At 37.1% G+C, this 14,452-nt stretch overlaps 1 protein-coding gene across 1 annotated transcript in view; it reads right to left on the minus strand.

Moving 5' to 3' along the window:
- The window catches only part of IQUB (IQ motif and ubiquitin domain containing), a 90,935-nt gene that overhangs the window by 29,296 nt on the left and 47,187 nt on the right, over positions 1-14,452 (minus strand). Inside the window, exon 8 of the mRNA XM_027855180.1 lies at positions 7,407-7,582. Coding sequence (XP_027710981.1) covers positions 7,407-7,582 — 176 coding nt within the window. The remainder of the gene's footprint in view (positions 1-7,406; positions 7,583-14,452) is intronic.

A 14,452-nucleotide genomic window follows, 5' to 3' on the forward strand; every position in this document is an offset into this window, starting at 1 on the left:
GTAGACCAACAGTTTGTTAAATCTAATAAGAGGAATAGTTATTTTTAAACTGTTACAAAATTATAAGGTGAGTATTTTTCAAGAGACACTGCTTCCTTAGTAATTTCTGTAGTTATAAGTACTATGGGTCCATGGGCTCTATCATTACTCCAGTTTGGGGCTCTGTAGCTCTGGACTCAGAACGCTAAACTGAGAAATCCCAAATTGTCAAGTTGTGTAGTCTGCAGTCTAGTTCCCCTAACACTTGGCCACAGCTGCAACCTATTATAGCCATTAACCATGGAGACACCCACCAATTGCTATTATTCCCACAAGAGAGACATGGAACCCTAGAGAACCTTAGGAAAAGGAATTTGTCCAAGGTCAAACAACACATCTAGTCAGAACAAATCCCCTTAATAAAAGGATTTTTCTATGAAATTTGGATTCAGTCAAAGGGTCACACTTGAGGACCTAGAGGGCCACATGTGGTCTCGAAGGTTCCCCACCCCTGATAGGCTATCAAGCCAAGAACTATGAAGAGAGGAGAGAAGTGACTTCTCTCTAGATTCTTGTTCCTTCCACTGACTTTTTGCTTGTGCATTCATACATGAGTTTGGGATTAGGAGGTAGAGAAGAAAGAGATAAACAGATGAACTGAATGGATTAAGGATTAAAATTACATCAGTGCAAAATAAACCTAAAATTACTTATGGATAAAAAAACGCTACATGACATTTGTTTGACATTAATGTGATACTCTTATACTGCAATGTGGGTGTGGGTGTGTATATAAATATATATGTATATATACACATACACATAAGTATATATGCATATATAATATGCATATATACATATTACACATGTGCATCCATGTTCTCATTGATATGGGTATCTCCTCTTCTTGACCACTGCAACTTATACATGGTTTCTCATTCAGTGAGATTCTTGTCTATGTTCTGCCCATAAATCCTTCACAGAGGATCTACCCAAAGTGCTGACAGGTTAATTTTCTTCCTTAGGTATAATCTATCTAAAACTAGGCTATGAGAGTTCAAGAGACTGATTCATGAAATTACTTGATAATTGTTTTGAAATGGAATATATTTGCTGGGTGACTGGAGACTGTTTTTGATAGCTTTGGCCCTAGTCATAGGATGCTTTGCTTGTGATAGTACTTTGTCAATCTTGATTTTGTTACCTTGTTAAATGTAAATAGGAATGACAGCTAGAACAAATGAGGAGGTGTTTTGTTGTTCAGTTATTTTTCAGTCATGTCTGACTCTTCGTGACCCCAGTTGGAGTTATCTTGGTAAAGATGCTGGAGGGGTTTGCCATTTCCTTTTCTAGCTACAAATGAGGAAACTGAGGCAAATAGGGTTAAGAGATTTGCCAGAGTCACCAAGCCAGTATGTGACTGAGATCAGATCTGAATTCAAGAAAAGGAGTCTTCCTGACTTCAGGCCCAGCTCTCTACCCACAGTGGCACCTAGCTGCCCCTTGAAATAGCAAAATGGAGACAGATATAATATTATATTAATAAATATATTTTATATTACTAATTATGTTACTAAAAAGTATTTCAAGCTATATTTGCAAGTTTCCATTCAAATTTCTTTTCAGAAGTATCAGGTAATTTTATAATGAGAAAAAACTATGTTTTTTTAAAAAATATTTTATATTTTTCAGTAATTATGCCATTTTCTTCCACCCTTTTAGTACATGTAATTAGCAATGTTAAGCAATCAGCTAAAGGACAAACTAAAAGTAGGTTCATGGCTAGAAAGGAAGTTTTAAAATTCTACATTCTCAGGACTGGTCTCAAGAAAACATCAAACCTCAGAAACCATAAATGATGTGGATCATTAAAATACAAATCTAAAATTAAGTAATTTATTTTAAAACTAATAGAATTAATTTGAAACCTATTAAGCACTTTGAAGTAGAATGGAAATAACTTGATTATAAAATAGTATAACATTTAGGACTGATGAATTAGAAATCAAAAGTGTTGTTCTAAATGAACACAGCCTTCTTTATTATTGGTCCCACAGAGAGAAATCAAAGTTTAATTTTCTTTTTTTTTTTAATTTTTAAAAAAAGATTTTATTTCTGTGACTTTCTTTCCCCTTGAAAATTATGATTTTTTCTTAAAAGCTATAATGGTTATGTAATTTTAAGTCAAGTTTTTAATTCCAAGTTTTGTGTTACCTCAATTGTTATATATTCTTTTCCTCTGTGTAATTTTACTCTGCTGGTCAGCAACTTATTTCATTTGTAATAATTCAGTTATAAATATCTTTTTTCAGAGATTCCTGCCTCAGACAATCAAATGTCAAAAGTATTATAAGATGCCATTCTTTCCCTGCCCTTTCTGTCGAATGTGGTGATATTCTGCCATTTAGTGAGGGCTCCATACACTTCGAAGCCTTTTCACATAGAGGATCTCCTAGTCAGACCCTGCTTAGCTTTCAAGTCCTACCTCCTCCATTAAGATTTCTCTAATTATTCTATCCCACCAGGATTTCTCACTAATTTGATCTCGTATTACTTTTACAGTCAGTACCTCAAAGTTAGCACTTAATTGTTTTCCGTTTCATCCTGTCTTTCCAACTTTATTGTCTGCTCTCAAAAGGCCCCTGTCACATAACATGAAGGTTGTCTCACTGTCCTAGACACATATGGGTGCTCAATAAATAGGTGACCGGCAAATGTGATCCCTAGAATCAATCTGAAGGAGGAGGTAGGGAATTGCTATTATTCCCACAAGAGAGACATGGAACCCAAGAGAATCTTAAATAAAGGAATTTGTCCAAGGTCAAACAACAAATCTAGTCAAAGAGCTTCTAATTGGCTCTGCTACTCTCGGACAGCCCAGGTCTCTTGGCTCCTTTTCCTGTGATCCTTCACTGTGCTGCTCAGCCACTCATTTCTCACAATACAAAAATTTATACAATAACATATTCTCTTCTGATGCTATCTACAATCAATTCAAGGTAACACCTATTTCTGTATCACCACCTTTCTTCTATACATCTATGAAAGTTGCTATCAAAGAATCTAAGAACTGACAAACAATTCACCAGTACTGATAATTTGGGGCAATGGAAGAGATAATAAGAAATGACTTCAAGATTTGCAGAGAGCTTCATGTATATTATCTTATTTGATCCTCACAACATCCCAGGGAGGTAAATGCTACAGTTTGGATTATCTCCATTTTAGAAATAAAGAAACTGAAGGTGAGAGAGTGGTAAGTGACTTTTCCATATGCACACACCTAATTATCTGAATCAGGCCTTGAATTCAGATCTTCCTGACTCTAAGCCCAATGCTCTACTATACAACCTAGCTATTTCAATGAAATTGTATTTTATATGTAGTTGTTTCTTTGATGAATGATACCTTTAAATCGCAAATTAACTGGATTTGCAACAAGATTTTAAAGTACTAATGGATTATATACCCTTTCAATAATAAACTTGGATTTTTTTTAAGTAAAAAATGAGTCTGAAAACATTCAGTGTACCCACTTACAAAAGAGATCTGGGATTGTATATCTGCCCTATGCAGCCCTCCAGACAGGGGAGTGGAGTATATTGCCATTAATACTCCTATATCCCAGAAATTATTCTCCCTTCAGTGTCAACTTCAGATAAGAGAAAGTAAGGAAAGTTGAGACTGACCTCCCTACAAAACAGAAAAGCAAATTCATTGAATTCTTGGGTATTTTTTAAAATTTCTCTCTCAAAAAGTATAAACCTTTTGAAATCTTCTTACAAGCAGGCTGGGTTTTTATTTAAAGGCATCATTCAAAAGGAGACAAAGTGCTCATAAATAAAACACAGCCTCACTAACAAATACTAACCTCCGCTAAGTGCCCCAAAGTTGCCAACACTAATAACTTGGTTTTCAGTTTCTGAATTCTCTGATTTCAGGCCTGCAAGGATTTGCAGTTGTGGGTATGACCATTTCAAATGGGTTGATTTTCTTTCATAGCCGCCTTCTTCCATAGAATATCCTGGCAACAATAAGAAATGCACAATAATCACGTTCTCTGAATTGCTTCAGAAAGTGGGCCCTTCATAAATTTCAGTTAGCTGCCAACAAATGAGAGCAGAGCACCAGACTTACGAAACACAAAAACAGCAGGAAGAGATGCAAAAGGAAGGGGGAGCGAGAGAGAGAAAAATGCTGAAGAAGACAGGATGGGACGGGTCCTTTTGCATGGAGAAGGGTCACCTCTTCATGTGAGACTGGGATGAAAGAGAAGAAAATGTGTTAAGTTTTTTGGCTAATGTGGGAAGTAGAGAGGAGAAGAAAACGGAAATCTCATAGAACAGCCTCCTTTTTTCCAATTAACTATGAATTAAGGTCCTCGTTGGAGAGAAGGTGGGAAGGAAGTGTGACAAGAGGCTTAAGGAGGGATGAAAAGTTTTGGATCAGTGGTGAGTGGTTTGGTGAATGGGATAGCAAACTGATATGTAGAAAATTTACTGCACTATAGTAAGGGCCCAGTTGAGATTAAATAACATAAATTAGTAATGGGCCTGATCTAAGTGGTGCCACGATTCTCATCAGCTCTGTTCAACAGCATGTCAAGCAGAGCAAAGGAAGCAAATGATGGGAGAATTTCAAGTTTGGAGTTTGGCAAGGCCTGATAGGACGAGGGAGCAGGTGTATAATGGATAGAACCGAGCTGAACTGATTCACCAAGGGGTTGAAATAGGGAATATGGTAAGAGCAGGACTGCTGGCCTGGGAAAGAACCACATGGAGAGGCATTGGAGGACTATGAAGACATAGAATGGAGTTAGGGATCAAAGTTAGGGGTGAGGCATAGAGTAAGATGGGATGATAAAAGACTAGATATGGAAGCAGAACCTTTCTGGATCATAGCAAGGTCAAGATTATGAACACCTCTGTGTGTAGCTGAAGTGAGTTCCTCTATTGTGAGGGAGAGACTGACATAGGGGTTTTAGAAGACAAGGAAAGGTTTGGAATAGCTTGGGTGGAAAGCATGATAGTCAATCAAGAAAGTATAAAAAGATTACCCTGTAGCCTTGAGATCCTATCAGAGATTAGATAACATAAATTAGTAGGGAACCCAGCATGTGGTCACATGACTTTCTCCAACAGCTTTTACCAATCCTGGAGTAGGAGCAAAGGAGGCAGAAGGCAGTTTGGCAAGGCAGAACTAGTAATAGTACTAGGAGTAAGGGATTCAAGGGTCCATGTGTTGAATTACCAAGTGAAGATTGTAAAAGGTAGAAGGAAAGTCAGGTGTTCAAAAATGCTTCAAATTTACAATTTTTTTTATTCATCCAATAAACATCTATTAAGTGTCAAAAAATAAAATAAAGTAAAATTACTAGGAGCAAGCCATGACAAGTTTACATTTCTTTATGATACTGGAAACTCATATAAAACCAAGTTGCCTTTTAGAATAGGGTTCATCAAATTTATTCATCTATCAAAACCAGGGATCTTTCAGTGTTTAGCAATCCCCAATTCATATCTCTCATCTTGAAATCAAATGGGAAAATGGCTTTTCCTGTAGGGATCATTCACTGGGATCAGGGGATTTAGAGATGGAAGGGTACTTAGAGAAGATGTAGTCTAATCCCCTCATTTTACAAATGAGATTCTCAGAGGTGAAATAACTTCACCGTTGTCACAATAGAGCAAGGTTTCACATTTAAGCCCTCTAACTACCATTTGAGGACTTTTTTTTTTTTACTAGGGCACGGAGGCTATCTTTGGGATGGAGCCTATCATTAGTCTATCGAGGTATTCCACTCTTCAGAGAGTAAAAAACTTTATCAACTAAAGCCCAATTATAAATAAGATTATATAAATATTTATTATAATTCCCTTGTTGATAAATTAGGTCTACCTAACACCAGATTAATGATAGAAGTTCTGTCTGGATTAAGTATGAACTGTTGAAACATAGCTCCAAGAGTGCCCACTTAATCCAGAATATTGTTTCTTTGAAAAGCCACAACATAGGGCAGCTAGGTGGTGCAGTGGATAGAGCACTGGCCCTGAAGTCAGGAGGACCTGAGTTCAAATCCAGCCTCAGACCAAACACTTGGCACTTACTAGCTGGGTGACCCTGGGCAAGTCACTTAACCCTAACTGCCTAAAAAAAAAAAAAAGAAAAAGAAAAAAAAGAAGAAAAGCCACAACATTTCTAGAATTACAAAGAACTCTTTTTTTTTAGAAAATTCTAAAGTCCACACTTCATTTCAGCACAATACTCTCCTGAGGATGTCCAGAAAAAAAACACTCAAGGTGCCTCCCAGGGACTTCCGTAGTTTACTACAGTGTCTTTATTTCATCTTCACTGTTAATGGTAATCTTCACTGAAATTGCTTTCAGCATACTGTTTATAAATTGTTTCATTTCACTCCAGAAGGGGTAGCTGATTTTTATTGGTGAATAAGATCATGTAACTATTAGTTACCTTAGCTAAAGAAGTATTACATAGTTTAAATACATGTGGTTTATACTATACATACTTTGAGACCCTCAGATAAGTTATAGACTATATGCTGAATAGAGAATGCGAAACATCATCATCAATTAATAGGTACTTTGAAAACTCTTCCCCTTTTCTACTTTATTGACTTTTAATTATATTGGAAAGTCAACAATATAAAAATAATTTCATCCCCATGGCATCAGGTTGTTCAATATCAAATAGGCAGTTTCAACACACAAAAGGGTAATTACATTTTTTTCCTAATTCTATGTTTATACAGTTTACAATAATAGTAGTGCCCTTTTGGTCAAGAATTTCCAGTCACAAAATGACCTGCTGTGCTAGAGTAAAGCAATGAATCACTACTATATCCCACAAGTTGCTGGGAGGAATCTGCCTGACCCAGGAAGACAAAATCACCGAAGCAACCCACATATTTACCTGTGCCATTTTATAGTCAACCTAAATCCAAACCAAAAGGATCACAAACATGTTTCTTTTTTCTGTCTTGGCAAATCTCTTTTGCTTAGATTATGTTCATTTTATAAGAAAATATGATTCATATTATTAATCTCCATTTGAGGCTGTTGTAAAGGATCACAGTATCACATGTTAGTGTTGGAAAGAGTTTTATAGGATCATCCAGTCCAACCCCCTTATTTTACCAATGAAGAAATTTAGGCTAAACTAAAACAAATGATTTGCCTAACGCTACACAGGTTTTTATTGGCAGAGCTGGAATTGGGACTGGGGTCCTCTCCGATTCCAAATCCATTAAATAGGGATTTATCAGCAAATACATTCTTAATTGATAAGTAAGGTGCTAATTACAATTCAAGAACATTCACAAAATGTGTTGTCTCCACTAGTTTAAAGCTTTCTGTCACATTTTTATGCTTAGGATTTATTAATATTCAAATGACAATTATTTCACCAACCTTATCCAAGAATGTGAATATTGACTTTTCATACTTCCGATTATTGGCAAGGATTCTTTGCCTCCCAATGGAAGCAATTATTTGTGTTTCTTTTTCTAAAAGTTCACATAAAGCAGCTTTCCTTTTAGCCCCAGTGAAATTCTGATCAATGTGACAGAGCTGTTCTTGCCTCCAAACTATAATGGGGAAAAAAAGTGAAAGATTCTCGGTTAAAAAAAAATCCCAAATCTTATTTTGCCATCATGTCCAAACAATGGGTATCTTATTTTTAAGTTTGTTTAGGTCTAGTAAATTCAGTATTCTGAACTTACAAACCTTTGAAACATAATTAAATCTAAAAAGAATCACATCTGATTGAACAACAAAAGTCATAATGTAGACTGGGTAAAGGAGATTTTCACGTGACAAAAAGAAAATAACATACCCTTACTAACATGAGGCAGAACTACTGAAGAAAAGATCTGACTTTTAAATTTACAAAGTATTACTAATTCAATTTGTTTCCTGAATTTACTTAGGCACTTTTAAGCACTTTTTAAGCACTTTTCTCCTCTAAGACATATACCAGATTACACAATTTAATCCAACTTTATTATATGTCAACAATGTGTTATAAAATTATTTGTTGTGGTTGTTGTTTTTCACTAACTCACACCAAACCACTGGTTTGTAATCCAACAGATATTAGGTTGCTATCTATTAAAAGCTAACGCAATTTTGAGATTATGTGACCAATAAGATGTAAGACTAACCATTTTCCCTGATCCTCACAACCTCTCAAACATCTCCGAAATGGAAATTATACACCAAAAATAAAGCAACGTCAATTGTCTCCATGATCTCGGACACCCAGAATCCAAAAGAAGGCAATAAGAACTAAAACAAAAACAAACCACGAACCGATGCCTACCCTAAGCTCATTCAACATCCCCTTCTCTACTACCACCACACTACTGGCAGCAAGGCTGCACTAGCCAACTCAATGACCTGACACATGGACTTGCAACAAAAGCCAAGGACCCACCTTGGTCCCCCCTCTCACTTTCTGCTGCCATGGAGATCTAAGGTCCAGGCTACAGGAGTTTGTTCAAGCCACCACAGGCAACCAGTGCTAAGTCAGCACTCCAGGGGCAGAAGCTTCCTGGGCCCCATCAGATAGCTAGGGGAGGAGAAAATAAAACAGTAGTAGGCTGCATATTCAGAAACATTGTGGGGTGAGGGTTCTACCACACAGGAATTGGCATTATTTTGGAAGTTAGGTACAATGGAAAAGGGTACAAGGAACAAGCTCTATAAGGTGGGCAGAAACAGGCCTAAAAGGAATAACCCAAAATAGATACCTTGGAAGTTTTGATAGCATGAGAAATAAGGAAAATAGGAAGAGACTAGATAATTATAGGGATCATGAACCAAGGTCTATTCTAGGCAGAAAGAGAAGATGGATAACGAAAAAGATAAGAGGAATCCTCTCTGGAAAGGAAAGCAAAAAATGAAATTTTTTAAACTAATGAATAGACCCTCTTTGTAAAAAAGTGTCACAGGAAATCACAAATGAAACTTAACTACACGTAATTGTCAATCTTATTAGGTCCTCCTCCATCCTTCACCTTTCTTTCTTCACTTTTCAGCTCCTTCCCGAGTGAAAGGCATGCTCACTATAGCATCAGTCATGGCTTCTAATCAAAATTACACGGGAAAGGAATGGGGTGGATGCACAGGAGAGACTGAGTATTTGAGTTCGAGGCTTCTAAACTTCCAAACTCATACTAATACCTTATCAATCTACCACAATGATTTGTAAGTTACAAGAGGCAGGGCCAAGGCCTTAAGCAAAGTTACAATATAGGTAGAAGTGTCTTTTTTGCCTTCTCACCCCCATTTTGAGCCACTTCTCCAACTCCTGCCTTCACTCCTCTGTCCCCAATGCACTCCAGGGTGTTTATTGATATGACCTCCTCTAGCTACATAAATTCCCAAATACTTCCGTGTTTATATGGCCAAATGGGGTTATGCAAGAGATTCAAGTGGACTCTTGATAGACTCCATCCATAATCACATCAGTATGTCATTGTTAGATAAAAGCAAGGAACACCCACAACTTCCACAAAAACTAAATTTGGGAGTCTATGGTCCAGCAACAAAGGCCTTCTTGCTTTTCTCTGCTTACTACAATTTATCTCCTGACCCCTTCTTTGTGCCTTTTTACTAGCTATCTCTTATGCCTATCAAGTTCTATAAAGTATCCATTAGTAATTTGATTGGTATAGCATTAAAAGTGAAAATTAACTTTGGTGGTATTGTCATTTTCATTATATTGGTATGGCCCAGTAATGAGCACTGAATATTCTTCCAGCTATTTAAGCTGTTCTTTATTTCTTTAAGGAGTACTTTGTATTTAAATCTACACGACTCTTTTGAGTACTTTAGTAGAACAATCTATAGATACTTAATTTTTTTTAGTTATTTGGAATGGGATTTCCCTTTTTTTGTTATTGTTTCTTGGATTTTGTTATTGTTATATAAAAACGCAGTTGCTTTTTGAGAGTTTATTTTCTAACCTGCAAGTCTGCTGAAGGTATTAATTAACTCAATTAGTGTCTTTGCTGATTAGGGTTTTCCAAGTATCCCATCATATCATCAGCAAATAGGGATAGTTTTCTCTTCTCTTTACCTACATTTATGCCTTTAATTGCTTTTTCTAGTCTTATTGCCATTACTACCATTTACAGAACTACACCAAGTAATAGTGTGGAGTTTGGGTATCCTTACTTTACTCCCCTATTTACCTGGAAAGGTTCTAATATATCCCCATAAGCTTGCTTTTGATGCTTACTTTGGGTTTTAGAAGTTTTTTGGAAAAAATATATATACATTTTTAAAGGTCCCTCTAGACCTGTACTTCATTGGGTCTTAGCATAAAAGAGTGCTATACTTTGTCAAAAAATACTTTTCTGCTTCTATTGAGATGATCATATGGTTTTGGATGTTTTGGTTTTTTAAAATGATTAATTATGTTGATTGTTTTCCCAATGATGAATTAGTCTTGCATTCCTGATATAAATATCATTTGCTCATAATGAATGGTTTCTTGGATAAATCACTATAGTCTGTTTAATAGTATTTTGTTTAAAATTCTTGAATTAATATTTAGTGATATTGGCCTATGTGTTTTATCCTTTCCTGATTTAGGTATTAGGATTATATTTGTTTCACAAAAGGATTCTAATAGGGTGCTTCCTTTCTTAATTTGTAAGAATAATTTGTGTAGTATAGATACTAAGTATTCTTTAAAAGTTTGATAGCTATTCTCTTGTGAATCCATAAGGCTAAAGAGTTGCTGGTTCCCCCCTCCTTGTTAGTTTCTTTGTGGATAGTTCAATTTTCTTTCCTGAGATTAGGTTATTTAAGATCTCCATCTGGTCTTCCATCATTTTGTGTATTTTATATTTTGGAGGTATTCTTCTATTTCTGTCCTCAGTTTTGTTAGCATATAACTATGTGTAAGTTCTGATTATTCTTTTTATTTCTTCTGATTTTGTTGTGATCTTACCTTGCTTATTTGCTATTTTATTGATTCGATTTTCTGCCTCTTTTTAATCATATTAGCTAAAGTTTTTTAATCTCTTTTAGTTTTTACTATTTTTAATCTTTTGAAAGAATCAACTTTTAGTTTTGCTCATTATTTTTCCAGATTGTTGTTTTGTTTCCAGTTTATCTATTTATCTCATTTTTACAATCTCTTCTTTTGTGCTTATTTATGTTTGTTTATTTGTTGGACTTCTAGTCTTTAAATGCATGGTCAGTTCATTAATCTTCTAGTTTCTATTTTGTTAATGTATGTTTGCAGAGATATGATTTTTTCTTCCCTGAGGACTACATTGACTGCATCCCAGAAATCCTGATATGTCATTTCATTGTCATTTTCTCACATAATCACTAATTGTTTCTATGATTTGTTCTTTGGCCCTCTCATCGTTTAGGACTTCAGTGCCAAGCCCTCATTTGGGTCTGTGTCTTTTGAGGCAACTAAGAAGTACAGTGGATAGAGTGCTAGGTCTGGAGTCAGGAAGACTAAGTTTTTGAGTTCATGCTTACTACTTATATGACCTTGGGCAGGTCACTTTACCTCTGTTTGCCTCAGTTTCCTCAACTATAAAATGGGGATAATAATAGCACCTGCCTTTCAGGGCTTTTGTGAGAATCAAATAAGATATTTGTAAAATGCTTAACATGGTATATGGCACACGGCAAGTACTATATACCAGCTCCTGGAGAAGACAGGAGGGTATAGGATAAAGGACACGGATGAAGGGGTTGCCCTTGGCAAGGAGAATGGCCAACACTTGCTTAGAATGGAGTAAATGGGAAAGATGTTTAAGTTTCCCAGTCAAGGGACAGTAGCTTCATCACAAGCCACAAGAGGGCACCAATCTCAAAGACAAAAGTTACTCACAGTATTCAAAGAATGGGAATACTTTATGAAACTGGGTTCAAAGATTTTATGGAAATGTCCAGCAATCAACAACTATAACACACATTGTCAGAAAACCCTCACCTGATTCTTCCATCCCCAATAACTGTCATCCCACATCTCTCCTGCCCTTCACAGTTGAACACCTTGAGAAGGCCATCTGCAATAGGTGTCTCACTTCCTCGCCTCTCGCTCTTCTTTGATCTCTACAGTCTGGCTTCTGAAGTCATCATCCGGCTGAAACTGCTCCCTCCAAAGTTACCAATGATCTCTTAACTGCCAAATCTAACAGCCTTTCCTCACTCCTCATCCTCCTTGATGGAGCCCTTGGTACCGTTATTCGCCCTCTTTTTGAGTCATTCTTTTTAGGTTTTTGAGACACCACTCTCTTCTGGATCTCGGCAGCACCTCTGACACTTCCACCACCCTGGTACAGGTCCTCATCTCCTCACAGCTACACCAGGGCCACTGCCTGCTGGTTGGTCCGTCTGCCACAAGCCTCTTCCCACTCCAATCCATCGATTGTGTGGCCAAAGTGATCCCCTCCCCCACCCCGCCCCCCACACAAATAAAATCCCAATCACCTCCAGGGTCACATACAAAATCCTACTTGATAGTCAAAGCCCTTCCTATTCTAGCCTCCCTCACCCACTGCCCTTTCTAGTCCTCTTATGCTTTACAAGCCCCCCACCCCCAATTTACTCTTCAATCCAGTGACACTCGCCTCCTTGCTGCTCTCCAAACAAGCCATCGTGCATGTCAGCTCGCGGCATTTTCTCTGGCTGACTCCACGTTTGGAATGCTCTCCCTCCTCACTTCTGCTTCCTGGCTTCACTGGCTTCCTTCAAGTCCCAGATAAAATCCTACCTTCTACAGCAAGCCATTCCAATCCCTCAATTTTAATACCTTCCCTCTGTTGATTATTTTCTGTTCATCCTGTATACAGCTTATTTGTATATATCTGTTTGCATGTCGTCTCTTCCAGTAGACTGTGAGCTCCTTGAGGGCAAAATCTGTCTTTTGCCTTTCTTTATACCCCCAAAGCTTAGCACAATGCCTAGCACATAGTAGGAGCTTAATAAATGCTGACTATCATTCAAAGAAATTAATGAGAAATTAACACTACTTTCCCACCTGGCTTCACTCCTTTGGACTTTCCCAGAAATCTCCTCATCAGAAACCGAGAGGGAGGGATAAAGAGGCCAAGCATTCCAGGCGGGTGGATCAAACAATGCAAAAGGAGATGGGAGCGCTGTATCTGAGATACAAAAAGTAGGACATCCTGGCCAGATTACAGACTGAACAGAGGGGAAACACGCAGGAAGACTTGAAAGATAGATAGGAAGGGGCCTGGTTACAAAAACGCTGACATGCTAAGGAGAGGTGGTTCTGTATGATCCTGAGATAACACCCAGGGTCCCAGGGAAACTCACTGAGAGGAGGTGATATGGTCAGACCTACACTTTAGAAAAACCATCTGGGCATCTGACAGGAGGATGGACTGTAGTGGATAAAGACCTGAGGGGAAAAAATCAGTTAGAAGACTACTATAGTACAGACAAGAAGTGACGGAGGCCTGATCGTGGCTGTCTGAGTGGAGAGAAGGGGATGCGTACAGGAGATGTTGTGAAGGCAGAAAGGGCGAGACAGGGCAATCGACAAGGCATGGGGAGTCAGTAAGAGTGAAGAATCAAGGATAACGCTAAGGTTGGGAGCCCAGGTGGTTGTGAGGATGGTGACACTCTAGTATTGGGGAAGTTTCAGAAAGGGAGAAGTTTGGGGTACAGGGGGAAAGACAACGAGTTATGTTTTAGACGTGTGGAGTTTGAAATTCTAAGTCTGAGGTGAGACATTCAACAACATTCACAAAATAAATGTTCACAGTCTTTTATCAAAGATGGCACAAAGAAAACAGGCACAACACAATAATGCATTGTTGGCGTATCTTTAGATGGATGCAAATACAGTATTATGGCAACATACAACAAAAGCTGTAAAACTGATCATTACTTTCAGACATGATGAGATAAGAAATTTATTCTATCATAGTGAAAAATTTAGCCTACAAAAAAAAAAGAGAGAACTTTAAAAGGAGAAAAGGACATATCTGCACCAAAAAAAATTCATATTTGCTCTGTCATTGCAAAAAATTAGAAACAACCTGTGTGTCTGATGATTGGAGACTGGTTGACTAAATTTTAGTATGTGAATGGAATATTTTTGTGCCTTTAAAATAGAACAATATGAAGCATACAAGGACTTATGGAAAGACATACAAAGTGATATATTGGGATCAATACAATCAGAACTTTATACATATTAACTATGTAATACATATGTAAACATACAAATATATACATATATTTAAAGAAAACAAAGTTGAAGGTCGAAGAACTTTGAAAAGACTTAGAGAACAAGAACATCCTTTTTTGCTTAATTGTTGATTTGTTCGGTTCTACTTTATCAAAATCTAAGGGTGTTATATAAGATTTGATTCCTCATATATTTATGTTTCTTTGGTTATTTCTTTTTGTTTCTGGTTCGTAATTTTAAAAATTCTAAATACACAAAGGAC

This window comes from Vombatus ursinus, unplaced genomic scaffold (genome assembly GCF_900497805.2).
Source record: "Vombatus ursinus unplaced genomic scaffold, bare-nosed wombat genome assembly UNPS02010788.1, whole genome shotgun sequence".
In the NCBI taxonomy this organism is placed as follows: Eukaryota; Metazoa; Chordata; class Mammalia; order Diprotodontia; family Vombatidae; genus Vombatus; species Vombatus ursinus.